Source organism: Astyanax mexicanus, chromosome 1, assembly GCF_023375975.1.
Source record: "Astyanax mexicanus isolate ESR-SI-001 chromosome 1, AstMex3_surface, whole genome shotgun sequence".
Taxonomy (NCBI): Eukaryota; Metazoa; Chordata; class Actinopteri; order Characiformes; family Acestrorhamphidae; genus Astyanax; species Astyanax mexicanus.
Window position 1 is genome coordinate 54,846,493 of NC_064408.1, and position 17,175 is coordinate 54,863,667.

General features: G+C 38.7%; 1 protein-coding gene across 10 annotated transcripts in view; it reads right to left on the reverse strand.

Moving 5' to 3' along the window:
* The window catches only part of nrxn3b (neurexin 3b), a 123,331-nt gene that overhangs the window by 40,734 nt on the left and 65,422 nt on the right, over positions 1–17,175 (reverse strand). For 4 of the 10 annotated variants that reach the window (XR_007439410.1, XM_049480175.1, XM_049480152.1 and 1 more), the window contains 9 exons: positions 14,953–15,336; positions 11,660–11,863; positions 9,336–9,362; positions 8,394–8,513; positions 6,670–7,051; positions 6,095–6,285; positions 5,050–5,223; positions 2,950–2,976; positions 41–160 (listed from right to left, as the gene is read on the reverse strand). Coding sequence is in view for 8 of the 10 variants with exons in the window: in XM_049480175.1 (XP_049336132.1) it covers positions 41–160; positions 2,950–2,976; positions 5,050–5,223; positions 6,095–6,285; positions 6,670–7,051; positions 8,394–8,513; positions 9,336–9,362; positions 11,660–11,863; positions 14,953–15,336 (1,629 nt within the window). In the remaining 2 variants the exon portion in view is untranslated. The remainder of the gene's footprint in view (positions 1–40; positions 161–2,949; positions 2,977–5,049; positions 5,224–6,094; positions 6,286–6,669; positions 7,052–8,393; positions 8,514–9,335; positions 9,363–11,659; positions 11,864–14,952; positions 15,337–17,175) is intronic. The other 6 variants (XR_007439412.1, XM_049480180.1, XM_049480170.1 and 3 more) reach the window with 3 other exon arrangements.

Sequence of the window (17,175 nt, forward strand, 5' to 3'; positions counted from 1 at the left end):
GATGCATAGTGAACATAGCAGCAGTAACCAGCATACTCACGGTCATTGCATGTCACACCAGAGTAAGAGGTCATGGAGCAGTCACAAGTGAAGTTCTCCCACTGCTGAATGCACACTCCATAGTTGGCACAAGAGTCTTCTTGGCATGTGGTGCTGGGTCCTAGCATGGCACAGAAATCCGGTGAATTAGTCTATAGCAGCATCTGGGATCAGCACACATCACCAGTGTTCATGCACCAGTACAAGTTAACAGGAGCACTAGCATGCAGACAAGATAACTCTTAGCAGCCAGAGTCAGTATGTAACAACAACGCAATCTCACTGACATTTTACTAATGTCAGAGCAAAAGGAAAAAAAAAACTAAATAATAAGTCATTTTTATCAACTGATGACATCAGATGCACATCTCCAAATAGTAAACAAACCATAAATAAAAGAATAAACGAGTCAGATAGATCACAATACTTCAAATTAAAAGGGAAATGACACAAAATACTGTTTATGTGAACGTATGTACTCATTTCAACCTTCAAAGGGTATTCAAACCAGATGTGTTTTCATTCTGTGCAAGCTGAATGATCTCACACTTCTTCAGAATGAAATGGTAACAGTATGTTCACAGTCCAGACAAAGTTAAAAAAAAAACACTTGCAGCTTCGAATCATTGAATTAAAGCACAACATTACAATACAACAACTTAGCAACTTTGAGATCCACTTAATTAGAGAAAATGATGCTTTTTATTTCACACTGATCTTTTTTGCATTTGTTTTTAAAAAAGAAAGAAAGAAAGAAAGAAAGAGCCCTTCTTTCTTTTCATGTTTCTTGTACAAACGCAGCTTCACTTCAGTGTCTCTGATAGAGCATTAAACTGTTTAGGGCATACAATTTTTTTATCGACAAAGAACAATTTACGCGTTTAAAAAGATTTGCATTTAAGAAAATACTGAAGGAGGACTTACAGTACCCTCCAGTATTACTGGTAACATTGATTAAAAAGAACAGAAAAGTATGAACCTTTGTTATTACCCAGCTTGACCTTTCACTATAAAGAGCGATGGATGGATGGATGGATGGATGGATGGATGGATGGATGGATGGATGTTTTCTCAGCTTCAGCTCACACCCCAGATTATCAGTGTCATTTATGTCAGCAGGCAAGGATGACCATTGTAAAAGTTGTATTTTTTGGTCAATGAATTGTTGTTGGTGTGACCGAATCACAGTTTTATTGTCAAAATACTATAAACAAAATATACAGGTACATCCTTCTTATCATGTTTGTTGATGTTGTTAAGGGATATTTTGTAAGTCTCTTTTCTAGCTTATTATCAGGGGTGTCTTTTTGTTTTTGAAAAAAATGATTTCACTTTTATTTTGTTTATCGAGAGTGAAAATAGAAAACAGAACACATTTTCACTAATTTATACATTCTTTACATTCTGTCCAGTGACAACCACAGACACAGCATCACAAAATGCACCCAAAAGGGAGTGTGGGATTGCAATGCTTTCAGAAAGCAAGACAGAGGTCACCAGAAACAATACATTAATAAAAATGTACAATATTGCATTGCTGCTGGCTGGCCATTAATACGGACAATATTAAAGCTACACATATACAAGTTGTAGAGATTCCTAATGGTGTCCTGCAATAATTCAACTCATGCAGCTTAAATATTTCTGCAGATTTTGCAGTAGTGGGTGTGCTGATAGTGCTGGAACACATCAAATCTCAAGTTTCAAAAGTTTCAAAGGCAAGCTCTTGAGTATGTGGACATGCATTGTTCTGTTTGAATAGTGGACCAGAGTATGTGAGAAAAGGACTTCATTAATAAAACATTGGGCTGTCAAAGTGCCTGCAATAAAAATCACAGGTGATCTGACATCAAACCAAAATGCACCCCAAAGAATGACACCAAACCTTCAGGACTTGTGACCGCAAATCATATAGCATGCTTCCACAAATAGATTGGTGATGATCTCCACCAAGACAAATGTGGGACTTAACAGTAAAGATAACTTGCTGACAATCAGCTTTTGTTTTGGTAAAGATGACGACAGAATCTGTCTGTGGAAGCACAGAGCCTTATTACCCTACACAAGTATTACATATTACCTTTGTATGTGTTTTTTTTATCTAACTATTTATTGTTTCTGTTAACCGTTTTCTTCCTTGCCACACTTCCTTCTATGTGCTATTTTTTTTGAAGAAGAAGTGAGAACGATGCAATTACAAATAATTAATATATAAAGACAGATGAATAAAATCAACATCTTCTCTATTTAAAGATGGACAGTACCCTCCAAAATACTGGAGCAGTGAGGCCAATCATTTTATTTCTCCTGTAGACTGAAAACATTTGGGTTCGACATTAAAATTAAAATGGCAATGAGTAGCCAGTAATTTTCATTACAGCGCTTGAGTTCAGTGGAGCTGAAGAAATGGACAGTAAGTGTAGAAACAAAAGTGGTCATAATATTGTGATTTGAAAGTGTAGATATCAGCAGTACATTCAATATAAATGGTAATTACTGTAGTATCTTAAGCAAACTCTCATTTCCAGCTCAGATCTATATTTTCATGCAAAAAAGATATACACAGGAAAACATCAACATCCCAAGAACAAGAACATGCAACGTTCATGTAGGCTTGGGTTTATTTTTAATGTTCATCATCTATAAATAAGGTTGAGAATGCTGTTGGTGTTCTTCTCTTTTTGTGTAGTGTTTATTCAGGTGTAGCAGCAACTTTTAAGTAAAAGTGAGAGGACTTTTTTAAATCCTTGCACATGTTGCTAAATATTATTGTTCTTTCACTTTTTCAATCATACACTAGCTCAAGTGTATATGTTTTTTTAGTGCATGTTCATGTTCACATTGCTTATCATGGGAGAAAATGCTCTGCATGAGATTATGCAGTTTAGTGTGTGAAGTAACACCTACTACCTTGCAAGTCAGCTTTGGTGAAACCAACTGTGTTAGAAAGAGAGGACAGAAAGAAACAGACAAAACAAGGTTAGTTGGGGAAAAAGGTAGGGTTGTGTGTCTGATCTGTTTGTACTTAATAGGAAAGTGAAGGTAGGATACCTGGATGATACATAGAGATTTTTGCATAACTCAAAAATTAAATCGGATTTTTGGCAAACATACCCCAATAAAGGTCTAAACTAAAGTGCTAGTTATATTCTACTGAAGCTGTGATGCCATTTGAGTAGAACAGAGTCAATCCTACCCCAGTGGCATCATGTCTTTAAGAGTCACTCAGTTATTTTACATCAGTAGTCAATAACCAACAACAGATATCAGTCCAGAATATGAACATGCATACAAGACCGACACAGAGCATGGGGGTGGACTATACTCAGTCCAGAAATGACACTAAAGTGTTTAAACCTCTGTGTGTAGTATCTGATCCACTCGTACCAGCACAACACACACCAATGCTCCACCATGTCAGAGTCACTGCAGTGCTGAGAATAATCCACCACCTAAATAATAGCTACTCTGTGGTGGTCCTGACCATTGGAGAACGGGGTAAAGGGGGGGGTGGAAAGGAGGCAAACAAATAAAGCAGGAAAACAGATGGATTATATTCGGTAATTGTAGTTGTAAAGTGCTACTATATGCTCACTGAGCTGATATAATGGACAATGAGTGTAGAAACAAGTAGCTGGTTTTAATGAAGTAGTAATTCAGTGCATATTTTACATGGCCATGAACATGGAAATGCTTTATTCAATATGTTTGTTTTTTTTGTTGTTTTTTTGCATTGGACTCAAAATTTAGAGACAAAATCATTCCACAGAGAACTCCAGAAGAGGACTGTAAAAAATTGTTGGAACATGTATTTCTTACATGTAACAAACCTGTAAGAAATACTGGAAGTCAATCAAGTGAGACTTTTTTATTTTGTATTTGTAGCAAGTAACATATGCTGGTAATAAAGAAATCACATATTCAACCAGTTAAATGAAGAAAAGTTGAACGATCAAGTTTTATACAAATACAAGCTGACAGGGCACTATGGTTGGTGACCCCAGTGGACTGCACTGTTGACAGAGAGACCAGAGGATCCAGAATGTAACTAAGAAAGCCGCATTCATTCTGAGAGAAAAGCCAAGTGAAGTGCAAAATATTAAAAATAGGGTCAAATGTATTATGTATTATCCAGAAATGGATTAAAAGAAAGTCTGAAAAGGTTCTGATATGGTCAGAAGTAAGATCAGATAAATATTCTACAGAACTTCTGTAAGGAAATCTCAAAATAGCAGTTAGTAGGAGGCACCCTTGAAATCTGAGATACCTAGAGCAGCTGGCAAAGAAGTTCCAAAATTCCAAAAAAGAAGTAAGATTTCAATTATTATTTACCGATAGTGTGTAACCAATTATTAACTTAAGGGTGCCAATAGTTTTTTTCGTTCATATCTCTATGGCATCGTCTAGTCCATATCTCTGTGGCATCATGTTTTTCTGTGTTGTTCCATTGTTAACAATTTAAACACATGAATACAAAAGTATTGGCAATGGAGCAATGGGTCAGGGAGGAACGTATCTGACACACTTTTTAACACATAACTTGTTGGCCCCTGGGCCCAGATATATAAACAGCCTGTGAATAAACCTAATCATCATTATCACATCAAGCGGGGACAGGGGTATGCTCCTCTGGGATATTTTTTCTGAAATAGCCTTTTAAATAATAGATTCAGGTGAAATAAACATTCAGACATGAGATGAACAAATCAGTATAAGCATATATTACAGTAGCGTCTTTGTGTAGAGCACCAAAGCTATTGGGACCCTTGGCCTGTACGCCAGTATGCCAGAGATCTGGTGTGGCACCAGAATGCTATCAGCATTGGGTTTTCAGAAATAAGTATATTTGTTTGCTTGTTCTGAAAGGTTATTTATGTTTTTTTTACTGTTACTTTATATCCCTACTGTGTTTCTTTTTGTTCCTGTGTTTAAAATCTCAGATTAATCAGGCAATTCTCAGCCCTGATATTCGTTAAGCCTCATTGATAAGAGGAACAGAACAGAGCTCACCTTCACATCCATGTTCAATCTGGCCGCTGCTGAAAAGTGCATCATTGATAAGGTCCGGGAGACGGCCGTTTAAGTCCACTGAAGCCAGGCATCCCTGGAAGCCTTCACGAGACACAACTAGTTTTGGCAGGTTCTGGTACATGTTGGGGCCCAGACCAGCCACAAACAAGTCTCCTAAATCACAAAAGACAAAACCCAATGCCAGTTAACATTATTGTAACTCTCCATTGTTACTTCCATAGCAACATTCCTGTTCCAACAAAAAAGGCTGTAAAACATATTACAGCATATTAAATAAACCAAAATTTGACCGGTGCAAAAGTATGGGCACCCTTATCATTTTATTGATTTTAATGATTTGAACTAATTTTGCTGACTTACTGAAGCACAAAATTGGTTTGGTAACCTCATTGAGCTTTGAACTTCATAGCCAGGTGTATCCAATCATGAGAAAAGGTATTTAAGGTGGCCAATTGCAAGTTGTTCTCCTATTTGAATCTCCTCTGAAGAGTGGCATCATGGGCTCATCAAAACAACTCTCAAATGATCTAAAAACAAAGATTGTTTAACATAGTTGTTCAGGGGAAGGATACAAAAAGTTGTCTCAGAGATTTAACCTGTCAGTTTCCACTGTGAGGAACATAGTAAGGAAATGGAAGACCACAGGGACAGTTCTTGTTAAGCCCAGAAGTGGCAGGCCAAGAAAAATATCAGAAAGGCAGAGAAGAAGAATGGGGAGAACAGTCAAGGACAATCCACAGACCACCTCCAAAGAGCTGCAGCATCATCTTGCTGCAGATGGTGTCACTGTGCATCGGTCAACAATACAGCGCACTTTGCACAAGGAGAAGCTGTATGGGAGAGTGATGAGAAAGAAGCCATTTCTGTGCTTTTGCATGGCTTTTGCACACCTCAGGCCACTCTGTGCAAGCACAGAAATGGCTTCTTTCGCATCACTCTCCCATACAGCTTCTCCTTGTGCAAAGTGCGCTGATATATTTGTATATATCAGGGTAAGATGTGCATTTCATAAAGAATGCTTCACCTTTCAGGTCCAGATTTTTAGCACCGTTGACCACTTGGCTGACTGATTTGGTGTCCACCTTGAGAGAGTGTGTGTTGGTGGTGTCTCGAGTGATGACAACACTGTGCCACTGGTTGTCGTTGAGAGGGCTGTCACTGTTTCCTTTGAGCAGGCTGGGTCCATTTCCAAGGTCAAAAACATAGTGGATGTACCTGAGAGAACACACACAGATTATGCATAACCAACATAAAGAACAAGTGCTCTTAACTGAAGGGCCCTCTTTTGAAGTACACAGTGCCCAAACTAAAATGCACTTATTGGCTCTAAAAGAGAGAACACTTGTTTAAAAGACTGTTCTATTCAGGGCTCTTGTGTTTTACTATTTGTCTAACTATATGAACAGTTGCTTCCCTGTACTCCTTTCCCTGAACTGTCTGCAAATGTAAGATATTCTGAAGCCTCTGCTTAACTCAATGTTGTGTGAAAGCTCTAAAGGTGACAATAAAAGCACATCATTGAGCTCTCTGGCCAATCAGCTCATCACATCATTCAGTGTCATTTAGTCCATGCGGCAAAATTTTGGTTTCTCTACTCACCCTTTTACCAACTCCACCGCAATAAAATCACTGCCGTCTCCACTATTGAACAGAATAAAGCCATCAGCAGAGGTGGTTTTGAACTGGAAGAAGAGGTGCATGGTGCTGTAGGCCTGCAGTGTTGCCAGACCCAGAAAGCTGCCCTTTGTTTTAAAGGTGACTGGGTCTGCCACAATAGAACGCAGGCCAAAGCGAGCGTTTAGCTCACAGAACTCTATGTCTCCATTCTTGCACATGTCTATGTAGAGTAGGCTATTGAACTTGAGTCCCTGCAGATGGCCGATGAAGCTGGATGGTGCTGATGAGGCAAAGCGTCGCTCTGTCAGAATACCTGTTTCCAAATGACTGAACTCCAACCGTGTGTGATCACCATTCATCTGACCTATGACCCAGAGAGAGAGAGGGAATAGAGAGTGGGAGAGAGGGAGACACAAACAGTGTGAACAGTCCTATTTGAGTAATGTTCTAATTCATATTAGAACATTAGGAACTACTTAACTAAGTAAAGAAAAAATACTTTAAGAAATGAAGGTCAGTCAATCTGAAAATGGCTCTCATCAGGACCAGCCCAAGAATGAAAGAATGTGTGTGTGTGTGTGTGTGTGTGTTCCAATTTATTATGTAAGTGATCAAAATCATCTTTATGCATGACAATGCACCATCTCATGCTGCAATGAACACCTCTGTGTGATTGGCTGCTGTGGGCATAAAAGAAGAGAAACTCACCCTCTTCCCCTGACCTCAACCCTATAGAGCAGTGTTTCTCAACCAGGGTGCCGCGGCACCCTGGGGTGCCGTCTGGCTTCATCGGGGGTGCCGTCAAAATATTGCGCCTCACGTGCATATTTCCTTTCCAGAGTCAGCTCGTGTCGGGGTGTGTCCCAAATCACAGGCAGCACTAATCGCGCTAATTGTGACGCGCTATTTTATTTCATATTCCGCCAGCAACACCCCCCGTTCTCACCTGAAGTACTGCAACAGCACCCCCCCCCCCCCCCCTTCTCACCTGAAGTACTGCGCCAGCACCCCCCCCCCCCCCCCCCCGTAAACTGGGGTGCCTTGACATCTCGCATATATTTAAAGGGTGACGTGATAGAAAAAAGGTTGAGAAACACTGCTATAGAGAACCTTTGGAGTTTCATCAAGCTAAAGATCTATGAGGGCGGGAGGCAGTTCACATTAAAACAGCAGCTCTGGGAGACTTTTCTGACATCATGCAAAGAAATTCAAGCAGAAACTCACCAAAACTCACAAGTTCAATGGATGCAAGAATTGTGAAGGTGAAATCAAACAAGGGTTCCTATGTTAACATGTAACTTGGCCTGTTAGGATGTTTTTGACTGAAATAGCTTTTGATTTTAGTAAATGTGTTTAACTTAATGCTGCAAATAAAAAATATATACCATTTGTAGTTCTTAACAAGCTATAAAATGTTTTAAATCTATGTTGTATATTGCATAATAATTTGGAACAGTGCCTTTTGAGTTTTTTATTCAAAGAAATTATTTGCAGCAAAATGGTATGGGCTATATCTTAGACTTAGGGTGTCAACCATTTTTTTTATAGCCTGGGCCATCTTTGAAGAGAGCAACATTTGTTTCTTACATCTTCAAATTTAACAGGCCTGCCAGGAGTGTAAAAATAAATGTTTAAAAAGCTCGTCCTGTGTAGCAATACATGCAGATTCTCTGTCATATCTAAAACCAGTGGTATTGCACTGTTACCTTCAGCAACATCGTCATCCACTGTGAGTTTAAAGTTTTTACCACGTCGTACCACTCGGACTGAATGCCACTCGTTGTCATTCAGCTTTTGCCCTGCATACAGGGTCTCAGGGCCTTTACCTGTAAATGATGGTAGGAAAAGGAGAAAATATACATGCAAATCAGCTCTATAAAATTACTTTTTTCTATTAATTAATTTCTTTGTTTATATGGCTTAACATATTTAACTCATTATACTAACAGGTGCACAAGCTAATATAAATTATAATATAGTCATATAATATAATATATAATATAATAATAACAATATATAATGATAATCTGATCAATTAAAATTTCGAATAAGAATATAAATTGCTTTTTGACATTACCATTTCAAATGTATACACATTTGGCTGTAAATTTGGCTGCTATTAACACAATTGAAAGTGCTTTTGCTAATAATAAATGGTCAGTTAATTCAATTACAAAAGTACAGAATCACAAACATTTTATATAATTAGATTCTAACACTAAAAACAGAACTGGCACATATTATATCATAGACATGCGATTAAAAACATAAATCAAACATTTCTATTTAAACTATATCAATTAAGCCTATAACAAGACCATTACTACAATATATGGAGACATTGACACAGGGTAATACAATATTAAAGATTACTATTTGTTCAATTAGAAGTGTTCATTAAAATATGTATCCTCCTCTAATGTTGTCTTAAGATTTGCAACTTACAGATGGCAGCACCAGCGCAGTACTTATACTAATATCAACATTCCTAGCTCAAAAGCATTCCTATGATTACCTGCTTCCTGCAGCAAATAATCTTATTTAATCTTTATCAGCTCTTCCATTTTCTACATTACCACAATATCGTATTTTGCACACAGCAAATATAAAAATAAATTTAAAGTGTAATAAATAGAGCACAAACTTACTGGAATTACAGTTTATCCTGACACAGTCTAGATGGGGAGAAATAAGTAACAGATGAAATCGCATCCTTCAAGGTTTTAGCTGCAGACATCCAGAAACAGTTACTCCACTTTCCGGGGACGAGCACATGTGACAGTGGCCATTTTGCATCAGTAACCAAAATTTGTTTTCTAGCATGTCTAGCATAGTTTTGATTGTGAAGTTTATATATTTTGGTATGAGTGTTTGAGCAAAAGAGTATGAATAAGGTTTAATTGATTCAAAACCTTATACAGTTTTAAACCATTTTTCTCTGAAACAGAGAGGTTATGATTTAAATGGCCAGTTCTGTCATGTGCCGTCAACCTTAGCAGAAAAGTAGGAGCGAACAGCCTTATTCCAATAGGCACCAGCACCATACAGTGGTCAGTAATGTGAGTAACACTAAAAACCACATATAGACTAAAATAGACAAGCACTGTTTTAGTCATATGCTGGGAGCTAAATGTATGAATGGTATTGCATTAAATGTGTTGAGCAAAAAAAAATCAAAATAATTTGTAAAGCTTTGTATGATATGTTAAGTTTTTTTTAAAAGAATGCTAAAATAAATGTCTTACAATTACACAATAATGTAATAACATAAAGCTAACACACATTGTGTGTGTGCATGTGTGAATGGGTGTGTGCTATGGTAGAGAGGGTGCTGTCTCGGTCACCAGCTGCTGGTAAGCCGTGTGCACTGGTATTGGGCTGTTTGCTTTAGGGGCCACAGGCTATAGGCTTTGAAGGGGTGAGTACCATCTTTAAACATGGAGGATGCTAGAAAGAATGCAGAACTGGATAAACAGAATTTATCTGAACAGTACTCAAAGATGGAGCTTAAAATGGAGAAATCACTTTCAACATAAGTTGCATAATGTAGTGACCAAAGTGTACATTTTTATAAAACATTAGGAGCCTCTATGACCTAGAAGCTATTATTTCTCACTTTGGCTGTAATAAGATCAATAATACGTTTTCTACAACCATCTACCTGTCTATGACATCAATTGGGGATTTTTTCACACTCTACTGGACAGAGTCCTTTCAGCTATGTGATGTTTGATGTGTTTCTTGCATGCTCAGCCCGTTTTAAATCCTTATCATTTCAGGATTGTTGGAGACTTCTTTATGCATCTTGTGGACCTCACTTGTGCTGAACTAGCTAGGAAGGTCTGATCTGGCCATGCGGGCAGTTGTTCGCCATGCGGGCCAGTTATCGACTTGTAAATTAGTGGATAGTGGAATGACTGAATGACTGGAATGATTAATAGTTCTGAGGTCTTTTTAACCAGAGGCAACTAATGGGCGGACCGCGGTCCGGGTCCGGACCCAAACGTTGTCCAATGCGGACCCAAACCTACTGAGAAGGATTTAATTGTATACGTGCTTTGCGGCGCAGTAAACTCACGTGTGGGGTAAGATCACCAAACGCTCTCTTCAGTCAATCAGAATTTTTTCGTAATTCAGCTCAAACAACCTTACAGGATATATCACTTTATCATAACACAAGTTAACAATCGATCCGGACCTTGGCCTGTCGAAATTTTTTCTAACTGGACCATACTGAATTCTAATTAAATACCCCTGCTCTAGACTCTCTCTCTGTATCTACAACCCTCTATCCGAAGGTCTCAGAGAGCTCTTTGTATCTCATCATAGTAAGATCCAATGAGTTTCTATATTTTGTATTCATTACTTTTCCTATTTAAACGTTTCTTGTGTTTTAGTTGTTTAGTCATATAAGCTCCATCTCTCTTTTTTCAAATGACTAAATTGCAGAAATACAATTTCATTTTGAAATAATCACCTTTCCAATTTATCATATGACTTCAAAAGACAAAAGTTATACTCCTAAAAAAAATGCATCACAGAGGTCTCACCTTTGTGTTCTTCAGAATATTGTTAAATTCTTAATGAAATTTTTGCATTGTTTACAATGGATGGCAATTGAAATGATATATTAAAATGATAATGACCATCTACTGAAATATCCTATTTTTTTAACCTGATCAATACTGGTTCAAGTGCTACAATCTTCTATTCTAAATAGAAATAGAAAATAAAAATAGAAATAATGATAATGCACATGGAAATGGCTGGTGCACAAAAGCATCAGTTCAGAAATGTTGAAAGCAATGAGAGGTTGTCTGTCCATCAGCAGCACAGCATGATAGCAAAACCAGTCATGCAGGTTTTAGTCAAAGAAGCCATAATCCAACTACTTATTTACATAAAAAACTGCACCAAAGAAGAACAGGAAGTACAAACAGAGAGAGCAAGAGAGTTCTTGGGTGATTCTTACCTAAGTTGACTGTAAGTTTCACACGACCGGCATCTAGTTCAAGCCGAAGCGTGTCCGCTGAATTGCGGGAGGTCGCAGCCATTAGAAGGCCAAAGGCATGTTGAGACATGAAGCGCAGAGACACATCCTCTGCCTCTGTGTGCATGACATTGGGTAGCACTACTTTCATGTACATACTGCCATCAAAGCTTAGAATAGATGCCTCTGTGAAAATAGCAGAGCACACACTGAATACAGATCATTTGACATGTTTTTTCAAAAACTCCAATAACAAATACAATTCTCAAATGCAATTTTGATTTTTTAAGGTAACGATTGACACCTCGCAGATCCAGAATTGTAATTGGATCAGTCCTACTTGGGAACAGAAAAGTAAATCTTACAGCTCCTTAGAACTAGTGCATGAAGTTTAAATGTTTTTATGGGCCTTTTCACTACAGGCAGAATCTTCATTTCTGCATGTAGTGCGACTAACTGGGCTGAATGCTGTACATAATTTGATCATGGAACCCAAAAGTATTTCAGGGGCCGCAGTCTTGAGCCAATGGCTGATTTATAATTTCTCCAGCTGGGAAACCTTCTTTCTGAGATGGAGACAGTTGCTGTTTCTGCAGAGGATGTAGATTTACACAGAAAGACGACAGAGAGGGTATTTGTGCTGTGATTAGGAATACTTGGAAAGCTGGTTTCTCCTTATCTGACATCAGGAGAAAGGGGAAGAGACCTCAGTGATGTCCGGACCGTGTCAGGATGACGGGTCTGAGCCAGCATAATGTTACATTGACACTGCATCTTTCAGAAGCATGTCCACACTCCAAGACTCTTTGGACTCAATCAGGAGTCATGTATAGTGCTTTTCATGTGACCAACCCTAGCCATGCGATTAAATGCTTTGACCAATATATAATCTGTCCATCTGCAGACTCTGTTCAGTCATCTTTGCTCGGAGCAGACTGATTCACCAGAGGAGATCACCAGGAGAATCACGCAATTACCCCAGGGAACATGCATTCTACACATAGCTTGCTGGCTTCAGGAACAATGGTAAAAACACCAGTACAGAAGGATCAGACATCTACCTAAACAACAGGTTAGAAAACATGGGTTGCTACTGGGGGGGGGGTCTGCCAGAATGGATTGGAAAATAATAAAATAATCAAGCATTAGCTGGGTTATCACATTCACTCATCCCAGTCTGAGGATCCTCAAAGTGAGTAGATGACTGCACTATACTCGTCTGCAGGGTAAAACCTGTCAGTGAAGCCTGTAGTCGCTGCCTGTAGTTGCTGTAGACAGTGCGTCAGAGTCATTAGAGGGCTGTGCAACTATAGCTGAGGTCTCAGAGCACTGTTGTGGAGCAAAATGCTGCTCTCAGCACAGAATTATTGGGCTGAGTCTGTGTAGACTTTTTAGCTTTGGTCTTACAAGTCTGTATTGAGGAAGCTTCTAGTTGCCTCTAAGCAGCCAGAGCTCCAAAATGAGGTAGTGAGTGTTGGCTATGCTTCAATTCAACATTCAGTCAGAGATATAGCTTGGCCAGGACGTGGTAGCACATTCAACACATGGGCTGAGAAGCACTTGTTGGATCTAAAGTGATAGATCCAACCAGAAATAAGACCAGTATGGCTGGATAACAAACAATATAGTTTCCGAGCTAGAAATATCTAGCTAGATCTTAAAGATGTGTAAGCCAAACATTGCAATGCTAAACTAATCTAAACGCAAACATTCGCCTGAATATACTGTATATTCACTGTGTAGTTGCAGAGAGAATCTGGTCAGAGTTCTGGTGCACTATAGAGGGAGCACTATGGATGGGTATTATAAATGTGGGGTTAAACCACTAAGAAGCTGACTACGCCCTAGCAAAAAACTCACTGCACTCACGATGAACTCACTCATTGTAATAGTAAATATATGGGTAACAATCAGGTTTAACTGTTTAACTCAAACATGAGGTGCATATTTGATAGTTGGGTTGGATTGAGGTCGGACAGGTAGGTTCTCACCACAAGCGTGCCACTCGGGAGTCCCTTTGGGATCAGGCAGAGACCACCTATCCTTGCAGGTCTCGGGGCGGTTGTTTTGGTCAGCACTAGCACCAACAAACTGCACCAAAGGTGCAAATGAGCCAGAGTGTTTTAGCTTGACAAGTAAGTGCTGGTTTAAAAACATCCTAAGACAAACTAAATAATTGCTGTGCAACTGGATTTGGTAAAATACAGTCATGTGAAAAAGTTTGGGAACCCCTTAATCATTTAATCATTTTTAGTTCTAAATATTTGGGTGTTTGTAACAGCCATTTCAGTTTGATATAGCTAATAACTGATGGACACAGTAATATTTCAGGATTGAAATGAGGTTTATTGTACTAACAGAAAATGTGCAATGTGCATTAAACCAAAATCTGACCGGTGCAAAAGTATGGGCACCCTTATCATTTTATTGATTTGAATACTCCTAACTACTTTTTACTGACACACAAAATTGGTTTGGTTTGGTAACCTAATTGAGCAGTATGGGTCGCCTGAGGTATGCAAAAGCAAAACCACACCTCAGGCGACTCTGTTTGTGGCGTGCTTGCAGAAATGGCTTCTTTCTCATCACTCTCCCATACAGCTTCTCCTTGTGCAAAGTGCGCTGTATTGTTGACCGATGCACAGTGACACCATCTGCAGCAAGATGATGCTGCAGCTCTTTGGAGGTGGTATGTGGATTGTCCTTGACTGTTCTCACCATTCTTCTTCTCTGCCTTTCTGATATTTTTCTTGGCCTGCCACTTCTGGGCTTAACAAGAACTGTCCCTGTGGTCTTCCATTTCCTTACTATGTTCCTCACAGTGGAAACTGACAGGTTAAATCTCTGAGACAACTTTTTGTATCCTTCCCCTGAACAACTATGTTGAACAATCTTTGTTTTTAGATCATTTGAGAGTTGTTTTGATGAGCCCATGATGCCACTCTTCAGAGGAGATTTAAATAGGTTTAAATTTTGGTTTAATGCATTTTCTGTTAGTACAACAAACCTCATTTCAATCCTGAAATATTACTGTGTCCATCAGTTATTAGATATATCAAACTGAAATGGCTGTTGCAAACACCCAAATATTTACAACTAAAAATGATTAAGATTAATAGGGGTGCTCAAACTTTTTCATATGACTGTATATTGTGCTTTATTTTTAATGGCAGACGTAGGCTGCGTTAGGAAGCTCTTAATTTTAAAAATAATTGGTCCAAGGATGCCCAATCCTTTGCACAAGAAGTAGGTTAACAGGTTAGAATACCACTTACCTCTGTCACAGGTTTTAGACCAGTAGCCAGTTCCAGTGCAGTCACAGATAAAACGGTTCCAGCCCTCTTTGCAGACACCATTATTATTGCATGGGTTGCTGTCACACTGCTTGCCACTCACTTTGCTGCAGGACGGCTTGATCCCAGACCTGCCCTGGGCCTCTGCAATCTGCCGAATGTCTTTGCTGCGACCGTCGATGAACAGGTCCCGTATGCAGCCCACATAGCCGTAGTTGAGCATGGCAGTCCAGAGCTCGGTGGGCAGAACCAGGTCAGCCCTGTTGTCAGGCAGCCCTCCTAAATAAAGTTCTCCTTCCAGGTCCAGAATTTCATTCTCCCCAGTGGCAGTGAAGGATGTCCTTCGGCTGTTCACTGAAATGATTCCTGCGGAAGAACCAAAATAGACTGATCCTTCAAAAGGTAACAAAAATACTGTGTTTCTTACACATTATTCAGGTACTACTACAGCCTTGACAAACCTTAATAGTTGCCAACCTATATGCTAAACATGCCTCTGCCTTGACTGCCTATTCAGGTTTTTCCTTTCTGTTCATGACATCAAAGTTCTTTACAATGAAGGACATTTAGACCAGAATTAGTATCCTACCATTAGACGTGTAGATATTTCCCCTATTTTTACCCATTTCACTACTCAATTTGGAGGGCAAACTTCCAAATCCTCACTTACAAGAACTCATATCCTTAGCAATACCCCAACACTAAATGTCTGAAGACTAGGCCTGAATAATTATTTGCTAGCCAAATTGATTGCGATAGGAAATATTAAAATAACATTGCTAAAATTTGTACACACATTTATAATATTTTAATATCACTCAGAGCCTGTACAACTGCCTACAAATGCTAACTACATGCCAGTGTTCTGACCTTGTCACTTAAGACCAGAGAAACAAATAGATAACATACACATATTACATCAAACAGCAGAACTTGATGTAATTCAATCTAACCACTACATTAATTATCAGAACAGAATAATACAATATTATTAAAAATCAGCATTTAATTCAGTGACTGGCCTCTGTGCATGCAAGCGTCACTTGATAACCTGGATACTGTAAGCTAGTACTGAGCTGACAGCTCATGCTGGTATTCTTATATCATGTCTCAATAAGGACTTGAGTAAACAACTCAAACTAACCAGCCATGGTGACTAGTTCACTATTGTAGGCTTCAAAATAAAAGACCCCAGGCCAGCTTGTATCAATAAATAAATTTATACTAAAATCTAACTTTTCACAAAAAATTGTAAAATAGGGCTGTAAGAGATATACAGTATTTACAGCATCTATTACTGTCTGATATTTATTACACTGCACTTCCATCTGTTCACTGCATTTAAGCCAAGCAAGGGAAGAACATTATGAGTTACTGTGGCCTGGCAGTGCCAGTGTGATGATGTACACTACAGGTTGTGGTTTTATACTGTTAAATGTATCTATATATATAACACATGCTGATTCACCATTACTAGGCAGTTAATGCAGTTGAAGGAAGGCGTGATTCCCAAGTTCTGATACAACATCTAACAGATGTCTGTGCTGACCACCATCACATGAAGAGTGACATGGGAAATGCAATCAACCCACCCAACTTAACCTCACTAAGTAGGAAACCTCCTGGATGTCGATTTAGGATTGACAAAAATTCAACACAAACAAACTCGCTACCGGCTCCGCTTGGGTAACGCTAACCAGCTGCTTTAGCTCATCTTATCTAATAAAAAATCTATTTGATTTTATCTCGTGAATACAACGCTACTGCCATGTTTTGAAGGCAATATTAGTGGGGAATCTGTAAAATGCAGAAAGCCGGTTACCAATCTTGATAGTTATTTACACAGGATACCACACTAGCTACTGTAAAAGAAAACTCTTTTATTGATTTTGTGAGTTAATAGTAAAACACTGTGATAATAAGAAGTTTTAAATATCCATGAATTGCTAATTCACCCACTGGTTACTTTCACCAGATTCTGCTTTTTACCAGGTCACTTAATAGTGTGGGTGTCGTACTGAATCAGGTGTAAATGATGGAAATATTATTAAATGTGTGTTGTGGTGCTGAAATGTGTAATAGTTGCCGAGCTGATGCTGAGTAATCATTTTTGAAAGCAGATTTTAATTTCAGATTAAATTTCAGATTAAATTTCGTATTGTATTTGAGCTATGAGGTAGATAAACTTTCTTCATTGCTGTTCTG